The 13259-nt window shown below is 41.9% G+C and overlaps 1 protein-coding gene across 1 annotated transcript in view; it reads left to right on the forward strand.

Moving 5' to 3' along the window:
* The first annotated feature begins 2032 nt into the window (after nucleotides 1-2032).
* zgc:92429 (CHORD and p23_melusin_like domain-containing protein) overlaps nucleotides 2033-13259 on the forward strand; it is a 36468-nt gene continuing 25241 nt past the window's right edge. Inside the window, exons 1-6 of the mRNA XM_012849698.3 lie at nucleotides 2033-2302; nucleotides 2799-2848; nucleotides 2928-2984; nucleotides 10669-10823; nucleotides 11084-11187; nucleotides 12549-12601. Coding sequence (XP_012705152.2) covers nucleotides 2239-2302; nucleotides 2799-2848; nucleotides 2928-2984; nucleotides 10669-10823; nucleotides 11084-11187; nucleotides 12549-12601 — 483 coding nt within the window. The 5' untranslated portion in view covers nucleotides 2033-2238. The remainder of the gene's footprint in view (nucleotides 2303-2798; nucleotides 2849-2927; nucleotides 2985-10668; nucleotides 10824-11083; nucleotides 11188-12548; nucleotides 12602-13259) is intronic.

The raw sequence follows: 13259 nt of genomic DNA on the forward strand, positions 1-13259 counted from the left end.
TTTCTAGTGTATAAAAGATCTGGAGAACAGTCCCCAAATATACCGCAAACATGTGGTATGGGTTATTATTAATAAGTACTGTATGTGCTTTCATGCTGAAATACTTTGTTTCATGCTAAACAAAGAGACATGTGGTATTACAAATCAATAGTTATATAAATACATTTTATATTTTAGTAAAGAAACAAGTTGGTTTGCTAATTTTACTTTATTTCACGGTCTCACATGTACACGCCTGAGCCTTCTCTACGCACCATTTCTTCATTTATTTGTGTCCTGTAACTCCAGGGTACTTAATCTGGCAACGTGATTCAGCCTTATTTTGTGAAATACGGCCATAACAGATTAATAAGCATAACATTATGATCCACCGGTTGGGTTTCTGTAATGTTCTCACCAAGTAAAAACTCAGCTTCAGAACCAGTCTCAGCTCAAATGGTGACCTGCACCACGTGATCCACTTTCAGTAGTCATCACTGGGTTATTGCAAACATTAGCTGCAAAAAATACGGCTAAAGTTGCTCCCTCTGCGTTTACTCCTGTTAGCTGCCATGCCAGCCTTGAGTAGGCAAGGCAAGGCAAGGCAAATTTATTTATATAGCACAATTCAGTACAGAGACAATGCAAAGTGCTTTACATGATTAAAATATAGGAATAAAAGCAAGTAGGGATAGAATGTAGTAACAAAAAAGAACATTAAAAACAGTAAAACAGTTTAACTAGAACATTCAAAGGCAATTTTAAACAAATTTGTTTTTAATCTTGATTTAAAGGAACTCAGGCTTTCCGCACTTTTACAGTTTTCTGGAAGTTTGTTCCAGATAAGTGGAGCATAGGAACTAAATGCTGCTTCTCCATGTTTGGTTCTGGTTCTAGGTATGCAGAGTAGACTGGAGCCAGAAGACATTAGTGGTCTGGAGGGTTTATACGCTGATAACAAGTCTGTGATGTATTTAGGTGCTAAGCCATTTAGGGATTTATAGACTAACAGAAGTATTTTAAAGTCTATTCTCTGAGATACAGGGAGCCAGTGTAAGGACTTTAGAACTGGTGTGATGTGCTCTACTTTCTTAGTCTTAGTGAGGACGCGGGCAGCAGCGTTGTGGATCAGCTGCAGCTGTCTGACCCACTTTTTAGGCAGACCTGTGAAAACACCGTTGCAGTAATCAATTCTACTAAATATAAACGCATGGATTAGTTTTTCCAGATCCTGCTGAGACATCAGTCCTTTAATCCTGGAAATGTTCCTCAGGTGATAGAAAGCTGACCTTGTAACTGTCTGTAAATGGAGGTTCAGGTCTGAGTCCATCACTACTCCCAGATTTCAGGTCTGATCAGTGGTTCCTAGCTGAAGCGACTATGTAGGAGGCGTCTATGTGTGTAACGCCTATGTGTATACCTAGGCACGCACACACACACACACTTGCATTATGTCAGGCAATGAATGATTGGCATATGGCACAAACAATAGATAAGGTGATACCCCAGGAACCTGAGGGACAGAGAGGAGGTGAGGGCAGGAACAATGCTGACCAATCCCAGGCCTTCCCACGACAGGGATTGGTTAGTTTTTTTTCCCTGATTAAATATTGTATTTACTACTTTCAGGATGGAAGGACAATTTTACCCAATATAACAAAAAGTGTTTCTGAACAGGATTACCAACTCTAGCTTTAATTGTTGGTATGTACCAACAGTTAAATCAGAGTTACACACACACACAGTCTGAATACGCGGCCTCCCTTTAGATCCAGTGACAGCTGGAACAAACATGTCTCCCGAGTTTCTCCACCGGGTTAAACCGACAGAACGAAACGGCGGCTCCTCGTTTCTTTGATGTGGAGCTGATCCAGGAGCAGCAAGTGACAAGAGATCCAGGAGCTGTCAGCCTGGCTGCGGCAGCCGCTGGCCTCGTCACACCAGGCCTGTTTGTGACAGCCGATGCTCACCAGGAGGAACGTCCACCCCCACCTCCAGATAAGTTGTGACAGCTGTAAATCGAGAGGGGGGGCGAGGTGGAGGGAGCCGCTATTTTTATCCTCCGTTCAAACCGGGCCGAGACGCCCCGCTTGCTGTCTCTCCGGAAAGGGCTGCCGGACCTTCTGGATCTCTCCTTTCTGCCTGAGTGGAGAATCTTCTGGAGGCCAGAGAGGGCAGCGTTAAGAGCAGGAGACGGCAGGCGGCGTGGGGAAAAGAAGTTCTGAGCCGAGACGAGCAGACCGTACGGAGGAAGGACACATGGCTCTGCTGTGCTACAACAAAGGCTGCGGAGAGAAGTTTGACCCTGACAAGAACAAGGATGGTGAGTTCTTTCTGCCTGGTTCTGCTCCCTTTTTCCCGTCATGCTCTGCTCAGAACTGCTGTGTTATGGTTGACTTCTTCCCCTGCTTCCCATGAGCCGGCGTAAAGTTCTTTGATTTCTTTTGTGTCGGCGGACGTGATCTCTTACGTGGAAGCCAAGCACGTGTGACTGTGGTTGTGCTGTCCTGCCTTTGGTGTGCAAATCAAATGAAAACTGGCAGTACAGAAATATATAGAAATTCCCCATAAACGCACAGAAACAGGTAGAGAGGAACTGATCGGACGTGAATTCGGTCAGAAAGAGTCGGTTGGCTGCATTTAGTGTGAGAGGCATGTGGAGCGTGATCAGCCATGTGTTTGTGGAAGGCCTGGCAGAGGCTCCTTATTTGGGACGCCCAGCACCTCCACTGTCTGCGTGAGCAGCTGTTAGAACCTGCTGATGTGCGGAGAACTATATGCAGACTGACGTTTCCTTTTCCCCCAACCCCTCGCAACAGATTCCTGCCGCTTCCATCCCGGAGTCCCCATCTTCCACGATGCCCTGAAGGTGAGCTGATCCTCAGGTTCCGCTCTTTGGTCGCAAACGTGTGTCCAGCACCGCTCCACGTGTATGTGTCTGTTTGCAGGGTTGGTCCTGCTGCAGGAAGAGGACGACGGACTTCTCGGAGTTTCTCTCCATCAAGGTAACGGGCTCAGGGTTCGAGACGGCGCGTTTCGTTTAAGACCCTGGGAGTGTTTGGCGTGTGAGCCGAAGGAATTATCTGAAAGTATTCAGCTCCTTTGATGAAACTTTAATCAGGCGGAGGGAGAAGAAAAATGTCAGAGGAACACCGTTTCATGTGAAGCGAAGTCAGAGTTTGCCATTTTTAACTTACCGTACCAAGTCTGCCAACAGCGGGGTGATGAAATGAATCACACACCCCAGAGAAACCAGTAGATTATTCTGAAAACACGTAACCTCTCCAAACGACATTCAATTATTGATTAACAGTAATAGCAGCCAGAAAAATTTAAGAAAATGTTGCCGATTTTAGCAAAAAGGAGAAAAAAGAAAGAAAGAAAGCCAGCTAATAGTGCCTTTTATAAGCATTTATAGGAAAATAAAGGAATATATGGAGCCAATCTCATGTGAAAGAAGGTCCTCTGGTCAGATGAAACCAAAGTTGGGTTCAAGAAGCTAACGCTGGGCGTTACTCTGCAGACGCCATGCTCCACAGTGAAACATGGTGGAGGCAGTGTCATGCTGTGTGGATGCTATTCTTCAGCACGGGCCAGAGAAGCTGGTCAGAGTTGATGGGAAGCTATTTTTTCCATAAACTGCTGAGCCAAGCCGACGTTATTTATGTTGCACTTTGAAAACAGCGAGCTGTGCCCAGATTGGAAATTAAAACACAAGAACTGGTCAGCTGAGCAATGGCGCCTCCAGAAATGTTTCAAGGGGGGGCCAGATGGAGCCACCTAAACTTTTGGGGTGGCACTGAAACTAAAAGCCGTAATTTCAGGATTTTATTTTACTGTTATAGTAAAGCTGCCAGGCGTTTATTTAAGTCAAAAAGACTTAAATAAACGCCTACTAATATATTTTTGTTTCATTTTTAGTATTATTAATGATCTAATGTCCATAGACTAATAACAGTACAGTTAACATTTTTAGTTGAACAACCATTCCTTTTTTATTGTGTAGTTATATTTAGAATAAGGTGTACATTTATTCATTCGTTGGAAAAACAATTACTGGGGGAAAGTAGATACTGGCAGATACAAATAAAAGCGCGATAGAAGGTCAGGAAGAGCGGCTGCCTTGCTGGCTGTGCACAATGGGATGAAATGGTAAACTGATGCTACTACAGTTTACACTGGCCAGTGGGGTGGCCAGGAAATGGCATGGGAGGGTGGGGGTGGGGGAGTGTGTGTGTGGGGGGGTGGGGGGGGGGGGGGGGGGGGGGGCATGGCCACCACCATGCCACCCCCTGGATGCGCCACTGCAGCTTGAGTGTCGCCGTGTTTTTGCTCTGTCACTTTGAATCTCAGCAAAAGACTTGTAGCATCCGCCCCTCCTTGATGAGCGAGTAACGGCAGCAGACAGTTGCTCGCATTGTGTCGTTGACTTCGCAGCAATCCCTCGTGCCGAACATGCATGTAGTGACAGTGGAGAGGAAAACTCCCCTTAAACAGAAAGAAACCTCCAGCAGAACCAAAACCAAGTTCAGTGTGAGAACAGAGCATGATAATTCAGCGGTAATAAAACGTCTATGAGGCACTGTGTACCTCCTATAAAACAATCAGCAATCTCTGATTTTTGTTTTTACCCTAAACGTTTCAGGATGTGGTGTTTTTTTTTTTAGTAAAATTGAGATTACTCAGGGCATGGCTTGACCACTGGAGGGGAGAGGGGGAAAATATCGGCCGGGCCTGAATGAAGTTTCCAGTCCATACACCAACCTGACATGCATAGGGTCACTCTAAGTCACAGATTTCCTTTTAGAGTACTAAATTAAAGGGTTATTTCACTGTTTTATTTAAAGGGAATTTTCAATCTTTGATCATATGAAGTTGAAAATGTAAAATATTCAGACTGGTCAAACTTAAAATGTTTTATTCATCACTGAACAGTGATTAAAATTACAGGGAATCTGAAAAGCTTTGATTTTATTTTTTATTTTTTTTGTGAAAACTCACACAACAGCATTTTTAATGCTTTCATGGCATTAAATAAAAAATAAATAGCTTGTTTAAACTGAACAGACTTAAATATGCTGTACTGATGAATACAGATAACCATGTGTTCTTGACTCATCTGCTGCTTTTGCAACGCTAGATGCATTTTTCATTGCCACAAAGGGCAGTCTGTGCAGGAAGGATATGGGCCTTGTTTTAATGGGCTTTTCTCTCACGTTCACAGCGGCCATCAAAGAAATTATGTTTTAAATGTCCTTAAAAATCCCACATTTAGGCCCAAAAGGTTTTAAATATTCACTATCATTGTGTTTTTATGCTTTAATCTGATAATTGAGGTAAAGTAATGAAAAAGCAAACATAATCTAATTTATGCTACATTGTCAGAGTTACCTATAAACTGACCTGTCACAATATTTGTAGATTATTCATGTATGCTTGTTGTTGTTTTTCTGTCACAAATGTTTCAGTTTGTCAATTAAAATGTGTTTGATAAACTTTTAATTTAATATCAAACAAACCTTCCATGTGTAAATGTAAAAATAATATTTTATGTAATTTTTAAGTCAGCATTTCAAAATTTCATCTTGGCAAGGAAAAACAACATAAAAACACATCTTGTATGAGAAATTCTGTCTAATTAAAGATTTTTCCGTTGAGTTTCAGAAGCCACGCGTTACCCTGTAGAATCAAGAAATCCTTTAAACAGGACCGGTCTGACAACATGAAGTAGGCTGAAATATCTCAAAAAGCACCCCAACATAAAGAAATTCAAGGACAGATGAGAAGCAAAGCCATCGATGTCTGTCATTTTAAAAATGGTAAAGGTTTAGGACTCCAGTGAAGAGCCATAATCTACAAATGGAGGAAACTTGAAGTAGTGGTGAACTTTCCCAGACTGACCTACCAAAATTACTGCAAGGGCAGAAGGTCCAGAAGGTCACAATCAAACCCAGAATAACGTCTAACTACAGCAGCAGAGTCCAAACTTTTCCTCACATGGACCGAGATTTTCAAGTCAAAACTATTCCAAGGCTAAAAAAAAGAAAGAAAGAATACAAACTAAACTAAAATGACATTGACATTTTTTTTATCTGCTTCACAAACATTGACTTTGCTTTTTTTTAAACAAATTAATTTAGGTTTCTGTAGGAAGGGGATGTTCAAAGCATTGTAGATCAAAAACTTTAAAACGGTTTTGTACATTTTCCCTACCAAAATACAAGCACTCAGTTTGCAAATTCTTTTGGGCTCGATTTATTTTTTGATTATTTTTTTTTACAATGTTTTCTATTTTAAAAAATAAGAACAGAGTTCGGGTTAGTCTTTCTTTGAAAATGTATGCTGTATTTCACCAATTTTAATAAATGGGGGAAAAAGCAGATTTTAGTGCACTAAAGAATAGATGTGATCCTATTTACTATGAAAAAAAGTGTCATTATTGTTCTATAGAACAAAAGAAACAAAATGAAACAAAATTGAAAGTAAGAACAGTAATAGCAGACAAATGAACCCCCCCCCTTTCCCCCCCAACCATCCAGTCAAACAAAACCAGAAGTCGTTTACTAAATTAACTAAATGTCCAATTAGTCCTTTTTTTATCAATCCTTCGTTTCATTTAGAAATGAATCCCATATTTCTGTGTACAGGTCCATTTTGTCGTTGTTTTATAAATCAATCGTTCCTATGAGGCTGTTTCTGCTAAAGCGTTAAACCATTCAGAGTAAGTTGGGCTATTCCCTCCAGCACAGTGCCTCAGTAGGACTCTTTCAGCAGTGGTAAGTGTTATCTTTAGCCATTAGGCTTTTTCAACACTTATTCCCTCATTACCCTTAAAACTGTTGAGGAGGGATAACGCGGGGGTAAAATGGATATTTATGCCGAGACGATCCATAATATTCCCCATGACTCTCTGCAAATAGGCAGTTATACAAGGGCAGTGGAAGAACATGGAGAAGATCGCCTTTATCAGTTTTACAACACCAATGAAGATTTGACTGAGCCAGCCTAAGCCTGTTCATCCTCAGTGAGGTCCTCTATATTCTACTGAAAATTTGGAACTGGATACGTCTAGATCTGGCATCTCTGATTGGTTTCAGCATCGCCTCAACCAACCCATTCTACTCTTCCTTCTCATATCGTTACCAGGTCTCCTTCCCACACGTCTTTTAAGCCCGCTGTAGTACCTTTAAACTCACTGATCAGGTCATTATAAATGTTTCCTACCAGATGAGGCGCCTTACTTAATAACATCAATTTAGAGGAGATACCAGATTGGATAGGTAGGGCAGAGCCTCTGGGGGCTACCTCAGACAGGCAGTCCCTAATCTGTAAAAATTCACCTTTGGTCTCTTTCATGTAGATTATACATTTTCCTTAAGTCTTTGAAAGATTTTAAAGTACCGTTGTGGTAAAGATAGGTAATATGCTCAATGCCTTTATATGCCACTCTCTCCAAAAGAACACCTTCCCGCCTATTTTAATTGATGGGTTATTCCATATTGACGATAAGCCTGTCAGAAAATACTCCTTCTTTCTTGTTTATATGATGCCAGACGTCCCTTGTATTAGAAATGATTGAATTTGGCACTGATTCAGATAGTCCACTCCCTTAAACGGAGCATTTAATTCTTACTCTAAGTCCACCCACAGAGCTCTTCCTTTTCTATTTGACTATATTGATGTAATCTGGGCCCCCGTAAATGCCTCCTGATAAAGTCACATATTAGGGAATTTCATACCCCCACATTCTACTTTAGCTTGTAGCTCCTCGCCCTTTTTCCAGCCAAAATAAATTGACTTAACATTTTATCTATAGATTTGAAAATGGTCGCTGGTACATTTAAGAGCAGCATTCACAAAATGTAGTTAAACCATTTTTATAACCTGGACCCTTCTCCATAATGATCACTGTAATTAATTTCATCCCTTGAGCACAAGTTGTATTGTAGCCAAAGCTGAGTTAAAGTTATCAGAAATCATCTTCTCCAATCCTGGGTTCAAAAGCATCCCCAAGTATTTCACATTTTTAGCTACCCACTTAAATTTCCAGTTTTGGAAGTGACTTTTGTAACAACTTTTAGAAAGTAGCATCCCTTCAGATTTGGCCCAGTTGACCATTTATCCTGATATGGAGGAAAATGAGTTAACAATATCCAGAATTAGGGGGTATTGACTTTTGAGCGTCTGATACCAAGGCCAAAATGTCATCTGCAAAAACCAATAATTGGTTTTTCTGTCCACCCGTTGTGATTCTTGTGGCTGATTTTTTTATTTTTTTATGGCTTATGTAAGATGTTCCTGTGCAACAATGAACAAGAATGGGGAAATGCGGGTCTCCCTGCTTTGTCCCACGCCCAACCAAGAACGCCTCTGACCTCAGACCATCAGTCATCACCATAGCTCTAGGCTGGTTATACATTAGCTTAATGATATTCTGAAAACCCAGACCAAACCCAGATGTTTCTAAAACAAAGATAAGATAGCTCCAACTAACACGGCCAAACGCCTGGTCAGCATCTAGAGACACAGCCGCTGTTGGGATATCCTTGACTTTTCAGATTAAATGAACCAATCGTCTGAGACAATCTGAAGAGGTCTTCACAAACCCCATCAGATCTGGGTGAATGATTGAAGTTATGACCTTGTTCACGCTGCTTGCAAATATATTTTGACATCGCAGCATTATAAACTTATAGGCCTTTAGCTTCCACCTTCTATGGAGTCTTTACCCTTTTACCACATAAAGGTGATTATTGACTCTGTCTTTGAAGGTGGGAGTTGCCCTATTTCAGCGGCCGAGATAAATGTTTTTAGAATCTCAGGATCAGGATCTTCTGCAATCTGTCTGCAGAAATCACTGGGTAGCCCATCAATACCTAGGATTTTACCCGTAGGCAGTGAGTTAATCATTTTATTCACCTCCTCGAGCGATATTGGACGCTCAAGATACTGTTTGTCATCTTCTGAAAGTTTAGGGAGATTTAGAAGTTCAAAGATTTTTTTTTACTTTATCTAAGTCAAACTGACCCTCTGACCTGTAAAGGTCTTCATCACACTGTTTAAACACAGTATTAATTTCTATTTGATTAGTAATCGGAGCTCTATTTTTGTCTCTGATTGCTTCTATTTGACGAGCAGCCTCTCTAAATCGTTCTTGATTTGCATTTGAAGACGCACAAAAATCCATCCAGGAGCAGTAAATGGCCCCCAGGAGGCACTTTGGACACATCTGATCTAAAGCTCTGCAGGTGTTATACGCCTCAGTTCAGTGTTCATGATTCAACAATAAGAAGCAGACGGGGCATAAACAGCCTCCAAAGTTCCAGGGTGAAAACCACTGCTGACCAGAAAGAGAACAACGGCCGTCTCCCATTTCTCCCAAAAAACTTTTAATAATTTTTAAGAGTTTTCGGAAAATGTTTTATGCTCAATCAGAGGTGCAACATTTTGAAAGGTGTGTGCAAAACTAACAAAGCCTTTCCGAAAACTACTTACAGTCAGACGTGGAGGTAGTATGATGGTGTGGGATGGCTTGGTTTTTATAGGGACCTGGAGTATTTGTCCATAATCAGTGGAACCATGAATTCTGCTCTTGAGCAGAGAATCCTGAAGGAAAATGTCTGTCCATCAGTCTGTGACCTGAAGTTCAATCGCAATTGGGTTATACACAACAGGAAAAAGTTCCAAAACACGACAGAAAGCCACATTTAGCTCAAAACTGAGCAAAATGAAGGTTTGAGAATGGCCTAGTCAAAGGCCGGACTTAAAGCCAATTCAGATGGCATGACCTCAAACAAACAGGCTGTTTATGGTTGAAAACCGTCCAAGATGGCTGGATCAAAACAATTCTGCAAAGAAGAGTGGGTCAAAATTAAACGCCTACTAATGGGGGCCCAAATTCCTCCACAGGGATTCTTACTGTCCCGGTTTCTTTATTCGAGGAGGAACAGTTCCCAGAATAATCCAAATGGAGAAAGGAGGTTAAGATGAACAATGTTTTTTCCATAACAGGCGAGATAAAAGCAACAAAGTAATAACACAGTGGGAATAATAGAGAGAATCAGTTTAGCCCCGGCGCTGGACCACAGCTAAACCGCCTGGCATATGTGGAACAACACATCAGTTTCTATCTCTAAGCTTCGTCCTGTCAGAACGGTTCCCTGTGTCTGTGTCAGCCTTATCTGTTAGTAACCAGACACAGAGATCTGGCCGTCACAAAGAATAGTGTTGCTGCAGCTGTGTGCATTGACAGCAAAAGGGGAAGCTTATCCCCAATAAGGTAAACATCCTAACAGGCTAGGATGTTAGGATGATAAAGAAAATACGGAGTGTACATTCAAGTTTCTTGACATAAGTACATGGTAGGGCTAACATTACCAATATAATCTATAAGAGCATGCAAAAGGCTCATGACCATTTATTAAAAATCATTATTAGAAGGTAAATGTCCACCCAGGTAGTTTTGTCCCCTTTACAAATGACATTTCAGTTTTATTTATTTGAATTTTGTTGATCATCTGAAACAGTGAAAGGGTAAAATAAGAGCAGGTGAAATTAAACATCTTTTTAAGAGGGAAGACATTTATTCACAGCCCTGTGTGTATTTTTCTCAACCCCCATCCTCACTCTATGTTCCGGGGAGATCAGGAGGTCCTGATCTGACGTTAACTCCGACGCTTCCTCCCGCAGGGCTGCACCCGGGGACGCCACAGCAACGTGAAGCCCCAGGAGCCTCTGAGGCCCCAGGTGTCCTCAGACAAGGGCGAGATCCAACACGCCAACGACCAGGAGATCATCTACCAGGGCCCCAAATCTGCAGAGGCGCTGCAGAAAGAGAGACCCAGGTGAGGGGCTAACCTCCACCCTCCGCGCCTCTGTTCTCCTCATCTGACGGAAATCTGAGGCGCTTGCACAGTCATGCCCGTTAGTCTGATCCAAGCAGCTGCTGGTGTGCATGCATTCATTCAGAGGGGTCAGGGCCAGGTTGGCTGCAGCACACACCGGGCGATAAATAATGCAGCATGGATTGGGTCTGTGAGCCTGTACTGACGCACACGTCTCTGCTAACGCAAGTATTTTTCTATATGTGTGCATTTCCACACAGTTCAGATCAGCCCATGACCAAGATTCCCCACAAAGTGTCAGCGTCGCTCGTACAGGCGCTGGAGAAACTGGGACTCGGCAAGAACGCAGAGGGCGAGAAGAAAGGTCAGTTCTCCCGAAGGCGTGTTTGCCGCGTCCAGCACTGCAGAACGTCAGTCCTAAGAGCAGCTGGAGCACACAGGTTCTCCAGAGAACCGGGGCCAAAAGCCTTAAAACGCCAACTGTTATATTGGTGATGAGGATTAAATCAGGGCTCCAGTTCCTCAGCATCATTTACAACAACCTCATCCTAATCTTGCACATCTTCAAATGTTGTGGTCAGGACAAGGGAAAGTGACACGCTGAAACATGAAGAGTTTCCGGGGCAAAATCTGATGGAGGATTTTTCAACACCCGCCCTATAAAAAAGGGGGAACAAAAATGCACTGTAGCATTACATTATGTTTATATTATATTTGGTTTATCTGCAAAAACAGTTGATGAATGTCAAAGAAAAGCTTAGCAATTCCCTTTTTTACATCCTAATACACTGAAACGTTCAGAGTTTTATAACTCTGAACGTTTAACTCTCCATCATCATATTTTCCACATGAAATAAATGAATTTCCACTCGGTGCTAATTAACCTGCTAAAAGGTTGCTGGCAAACAAGCGGCTCAGGAATGACTGCAAACCCAGGCAGCAGAATCAGATTTGTTTTTATTTTATTTTCTTCATGTTTTAGCTTTGCAGATGAAATCAGGGCATATGCACGCCTTTTCACACTACAGCTACAAGCCATTTTTCAAGGACTCTCCTAGGCCAGCACAAAGTAGTGGTTATATTTTCTGATCTGTTTTTCTTGTCATTGCCTTGGAAACTATGTCCTATTTTAATTTTCCACAAATATCAACATCACATGAAAGAAAATGCATCTATCATCTTTCTACAAACGTTTTTTCCCTTTATTTTAAAGCCTAAAAACATAGATAAAAAGGTGATGCTTTAAAAATGCTAACATATTTTGTGGATTAGATATTTAACAAAAGTTATAAGTTGCCTCTTTTGGAAAAGTGACGTAAAATTAACCTTTTTTAGCAGGACTGAGGGCAGGATGGCTGCTGTCACTTAATAATTAGATGATTTATTGGTGTGTCTCAGAGGAGAGGGGCTGAATGCAGCAGTGCAGCACGTTCCTCTGTTTTATTTGCGAAACTCCTGGAAACGTGGTTTTCCAGGTTTTCTTCCACATTCACGCGCTGCTCTGCATCGGCGGTATGAATACTCTGACGCTGGACGCACATTTACATGCATCTGATTCAACAGCTTCTGTGGCCTGGGTCAGTCCTGCCCTTCAAGCTTCCTGTAAATTCAGCTCCCTGTTAATCTCCGCCCGCACACTGAAAGGGATCAACGTTTATTTTTCAAGACAATGTGATTGAAAATCGGGGCGAAGCCTTCCTGATCCGTCTTTGTTTTGTCTTACAGAGAGTGAGAAAGTTATACAGGGGACGCGCTGCAAGAACACAGGCTGCAAAACAGTGAGTGTGGCCTCCTGGAGTTTCAGTGTGTGTGTGTGTGTGTGTGTGTGTGTGTGCTTTCGTTTATCTATCCTGGTGGGGACATTGGCATGAATACACACCAACACCATGGGGACCAAAAACACCATGGGGACCAAAACCATGGTCCCCACGGTGCGAACCACTCCAGTGAATAGAAAATGACTTTCTAATATGGCTGGTGAAGTTTCCTGAGAAGTCCCCAGCAGGCTGTTTTTTGTGACTTTGTGTTTGCTCTATAGCAACCCCAGAGGTCAACCCTGGTATAGCAGTGTGTACACAAAGTCCCCAGCAGGCTCATTTTCTGAAATTGTGTGTGTGCTCTAGAGCGCTACCAAAGGCCAAACCTGGTATTACAGTGTGTGAACTAAGTCCCCACCAGTACTGTTTTTTTCATACAGGCCCCACCAGCACTTTTTATGCGACTGAATGCCATTTTTGTCATTAGAATGTGTTTATTATCCTCTTATACACTTTTTGTTACCTGATTATTACATTTTGGGTCTCATATCTCATGAGAATTTAATAGAGTTCACATTGTTTTTTATTTGTTGAATTTTGTATGCTCAATACAGTTCTCTTTTCTTTGTGCAGAGTTTGTGAGGTATTGGGTGGTGGGTTTAGCCCCTAAAAGTTTAAC

Source organism: Fundulus heteroclitus, chromosome 14 (genome assembly GCF_011125445.2).
Source record: "Fundulus heteroclitus isolate FHET01 chromosome 14, MU-UCD_Fhet_4.1, whole genome shotgun sequence".
Classification (NCBI taxonomy): Eukaryota; Metazoa; Chordata; class Actinopteri; order Cyprinodontiformes; family Fundulidae; genus Fundulus; species Fundulus heteroclitus.